General features: G+C 49.9%; 1 protein-coding gene across 1 annotated transcript; it reads left to right on the plus strand.

Moving 5' to 3' along the window:
• The first annotated feature begins 662 nt into the window (after positions 1 to 662).
• LOC119267727 (probable protein ABIL3) lies at positions 663 to 3,700 on the plus strand. Its single transcript, XM_037549163.1, has 9 exons — positions 663 to 1,130; positions 1,948 to 2,030; positions 2,136 to 2,286; positions 2,488 to 2,587; positions 2,672 to 2,767; positions 2,847 to 2,883; positions 3,010 to 3,131; positions 3,232 to 3,326; positions 3,434 to 3,700. Exons 1-9 carry the CDS (start codon positions 1,014 to 1,016, stop codon positions 3,584 to 3,586), a joined length of 954 nt encoding a protein of 317 aa, XP_037405060.1. The 5' UTR covers positions 663 to 1,013; the 3' UTR covers positions 3,587 to 3,700.
• Positions 3,701 to 3,905: the final 205 nt, after the last annotated feature.

Genomic DNA, 3,905 nt, shown 5'->3' on the forward strand with positions numbered 1-3,905 from the left:
ATGAGCCGCTGCTGCTGCCCTGCTGCTCCCCGGATGCCCGCCTGCCACGCACGGCAACGAGCAGCAGCAGTGGCGGCGCGCACGGGCACGCAGGCGGCGGGGACGCATGGCTAGGAGCAGCAGATGCGGCGGCGGCGGCGCACGGGCAGGCGAGGGGCGGCAGCGGCGCAAAACGTGAGTGGAGGCGGTGGCCGGCGACGGGCGGCGGGCGGACAGGCGGTGGCCGGCAGCGGAGCAAAACGCGAGGGGCGGTGGCGGCGACAAGTAACCCTAACCCTAGGTGGCCAAGGGCCGGGGCGGGAAAGAAGACTCGCCTTCGCCGTCGTGGACCACCGGGGCCGTCGCCGTTGCCGTCGTTGACCACAGGGATCTCCTGGAGCTGGCTGCCGCCGTCTCCTACAGACGAGGAGGGGATGAGTTGCGAACGAACGAGTTCCTCGTCCTTGTTTCTGGTCAATCTGTTCGGGAGGGGCAAGTTTGTCATTATACATGGGACCCATCTGACAGAGGGCAGAAGATCAAAGTGTAAAGTAAAAGATGGCAAAAGATCAAATACAAAGTAAAGAGTGACAAATAGTGAAAGTCCAAAGTAATGGGGGGCAAAAAACCAAATCCCCCCAAAAGTTAGCAGCCAAAGCGCCTCTTTTCCCACTCATCTTCTTCCCCTCGCCCCTATCTATCTATCCCCCCTACCCTGGCCCCTCCCCTCTCTCATGTCGCTACCAATCACTAGCGTCTCCCGAGCCCACCAGGACCCGACCCAGATCTTGCCGTTGGCAGCTCAACTCCCGTGTAGGTGAGCCGGCTACTCCCCTCCCACCCCCACCACCCGAGAGTACACGGCGCCTCTTCTTCAAAAGCCCTCCCTTTTTGTTTTCTCGGCGCTCCTCGGGGGTTTTGGTCCGCCGAGGAGGGGTTTGGTGCGCCCGGTACCGGAGAATCTTGGCGAGAAGTGCCTAGTTTCCGCTAGGCTGGTTGGTGGGAGGCGGGTGCCTGGTGCCGCGGCTTCAGCCATGGAGGCAGTCGCAATGTCGCCGTCCTCCGTCTCGTCCCACAACCTCGACGCCGCCTCCACCAGCGACGACATGCCGTCCTCGCAAGAGGGCCTCCTCTTCTCGGACAGCCTCAAGGTACTACGTTTCCCTGCGCCTCACCCTTCACATGGCTCCGAGGCGCAATCTTATGCTTCCCCTCCCATGGATCTAGGCGATGTTCTTGCGGAAACCGGTCTGCATTTCTCGATTGCGCGGCCGCGTTGCCGGAAAATCTGGCGGTGGGTCCAATTTTGGGGCGGCGATTGATTGTGGCCCCCCTATGTCCCTGTCAATCTTAAGATTTTGTTCCCATTTTGGTAGAGATAGAGAAGCGAACAGGGTAGGCACTGCAGTGACCTTTCCAAACTTAGTGTGCTCATAATTTCTGCTAGTAGTATTATGTTACTAAGTCCTTCTTTTTCCGTACCATGTTGTTGTATGTCTACTCTTCTATTGCTCACATAATTGGGTGCGCTACCCTGTAATGGCCCAACCTTTCTCTTGCTTTCCCCCAATTGAGCAAAAGCGCTACCGCATTATGATTTTAAAATGCGCGGTTTGTCGCAGTGGAATGGCCATTGGTACTGAGGCTGTTAGCAAATAAGCAGCACCCAAGGAGGTTGTCATGCATAGTTTGTAGTAGGGCCTCACGTATACGGTGGACTTTTGCTCATTTGAAGTTTGAACTGTAGCTTAGTTGCATGCCGGCACGCTTATTGGTCTGTTTATGTCAACCGTTAGCGTGCTGTTGTCATCTCTTGTCAAATTTGTCGCTATTCGAGGTAATGAAATTAGGATCCTTGTTAACGACGAAACCCCACATGGCTGCACCTTAGTTAATCATTGATGTTCCTCCCATATGGCATTTCTTATAGTATCCTCTATGCTGAGCTTAAATTATGTTTGTTTGCAGGACTTGAGGAATCTGCGGTCGCAGCTATACTCAGCGGCAGAATATTTTGAAGTATTCTACACAAACAACTCGCACAGATCTACGTACGGTCTTTTGTTTTGTTTAATTATTCAGCTCCGTGTCTACTATGCTGGTTAAACAGAAGGCTATCTCGTATCTTGCATCTCATTTGCACTTGTCTTCTGTAGGGTGGTGACGAGTTTAAAAGACTACGCAGTTGAGGCACTCGTTAGCACGGTTGACCATCTTGGCTTTGTGTCGTACAAGGTGGATAATCTCGTCAATGAAAAGGCTGACGAGGTTAATGAAACAGAATTTCGAGTATCGTCGGTTGAACAGGTATTGTAATTGAATGCTGAATGAAGGGAAAACTTTTTTGTAAATCCTCTTTCTGTCTATGTTCTCTAACTTCATATAATTGAACAAATGTAAATGCTGCCATCTATGCCCCCATTTGAGTCTATGGCATTCCGCACAGATAACTTGGTTAATATGTCGCACAAGTCCTAAATGTGGCAACATTATTTCACATGGTTGTAGAGGGTAAAGATTTGCCGGCAGGCAATTGACCAGGAGGGAAGATCTCAACAGTCTCTTCTTATCAGGGCGCCGCAGTACCACAGGCGTTACATATTACCAGGCAAATTCACTGCCTATTTTGTTTCTAGTGCTTTACATAATAACCTCCTTGTGCTGTATAGATAATTGTTGTTCCGTTGTATAGGCGTAGATATAGTGGAATCCGCTATCCATCCAGTTTCAGAGCCCACACGGTACAGCAGGCAACATACGGGTCGCAAAATGCGCAAGTCTCAGTCTAGTAAGTTCACTGAATTTCTGAGTTCTGAGTTCTCTAGAGATTGCTGTGTCATTGATTTTTTTAATGGTTTATCTTTCAGCCATGTCCACTCCAGTTAGTAGGCAGACAACGATGAGGTAGGCAGACAACTCTCAGGACTGTGGTTTGCGTGTTATTGTGGATCAAAGTGTTCATAAGAGCCCTTGACTGTTCTTTGTCAAAATAGACATAATACAGGCTTATTAAAACATGTTCTGTTGCAGGAGTGTCCGTTCACGGTCTCCAGCAGTTCGTGAAACACATCATCGATCACGATCCATGTCGCCGTCTCGAAAAGCGCGAGCTAAATCACCATCACCCCAAGTCGTGAACTTGAATCCGAAAGGTATAATAGTATTCTGACCTCACATTTGAACAAGCAAGTGCTGCATTCTTTGAATGCGCAGCTTCTGCTGAAGAGAACTTAACCGGACATTGCTTCACAGAAACAAGAGCAGGTTCGCCAATACCAACTATTCCCATTCCCCTGGCGCGATCTGCTACAGTTGCAAGAAGACCACCTCTGGATCCAAAGCATTTTGTATGTTAACCAGAACCCAGCATTGTTGCTTTCTTTCTGTTTAACAGTGTATTATCCCGAAGCCAGTTTTTCTTCTCTCTAGTTTCTGACGTGATAACCCCTTGCAGAGACAAACCTCGATGCAGGTGCAGTCCGACGATGAACACCAGAAAGAGCGGGAGAAAAGATCAAGCAAAGGCAGGGGCTTCCTCAAGTCGCTGCTCACAAGACGCCGGTGGAGGAATGACGAGTCGCTCTACAATTACTTGGACGAGTACTGATCGCTGAAATGTCTTAGACCTTGTTCCTTGTTGACCAATCTCGTTCCTTCATACATATGATGTTCGAGATCTCAGACCAAATCTCATTCCTTCATACATATAGCTTGTGTGTCATTTCCATGTGTTTATAGATACAATGCAGACAGAAACACCACCAGTGGTGCTCATGGCGTTGCGCAAGCGCATGACGGATGAAGCAACCAAATACAGAGCAGCTTCAGTACCATACCATCACCTACATCCATTTCCCGTTTCTGTGGCCTAGATCTTGATACCAAATACATGGTGGTCCTTCCAGTGTCATTTTCCTCTGTTTGCG

Source organism: Triticum dicoccoides, chromosome 3A (genome assembly GCF_002162155.2).
Source record: "Triticum dicoccoides isolate Atlit2015 ecotype Zavitan chromosome 3A, WEW_v2.0, whole genome shotgun sequence".
NCBI lineage: Eukaryota > Viridiplantae > Streptophyta > Magnoliopsida > Poales > Poaceae > Triticum > Triticum dicoccoides.

Bases quoted from the DNA above. Each gene is read 5' to 3' on its own strand.
- LOC119267727 (XM_037549163.1), top strand. From the start codon at position 1,014: ATGGAGGCAGTCGCAATGTCGCCGTCCTCCGTCTCGTCCCACAACCTC. The intron at 2,768-2,846 runs GTAAGTTCACTG...TTTATCTTTCAG, and splicing joins AATGCGCAAGTCTCAGTCTA to CCATGTCCACTCCAGTTAGT. The intron at 2,884-3,009 runs GTAGGCAGACAA...GTTCTGTTGCAG, and splicing joins AGTAGGCAGACAACGATGAG to GAGTGTCCGTTCACGGTCTC.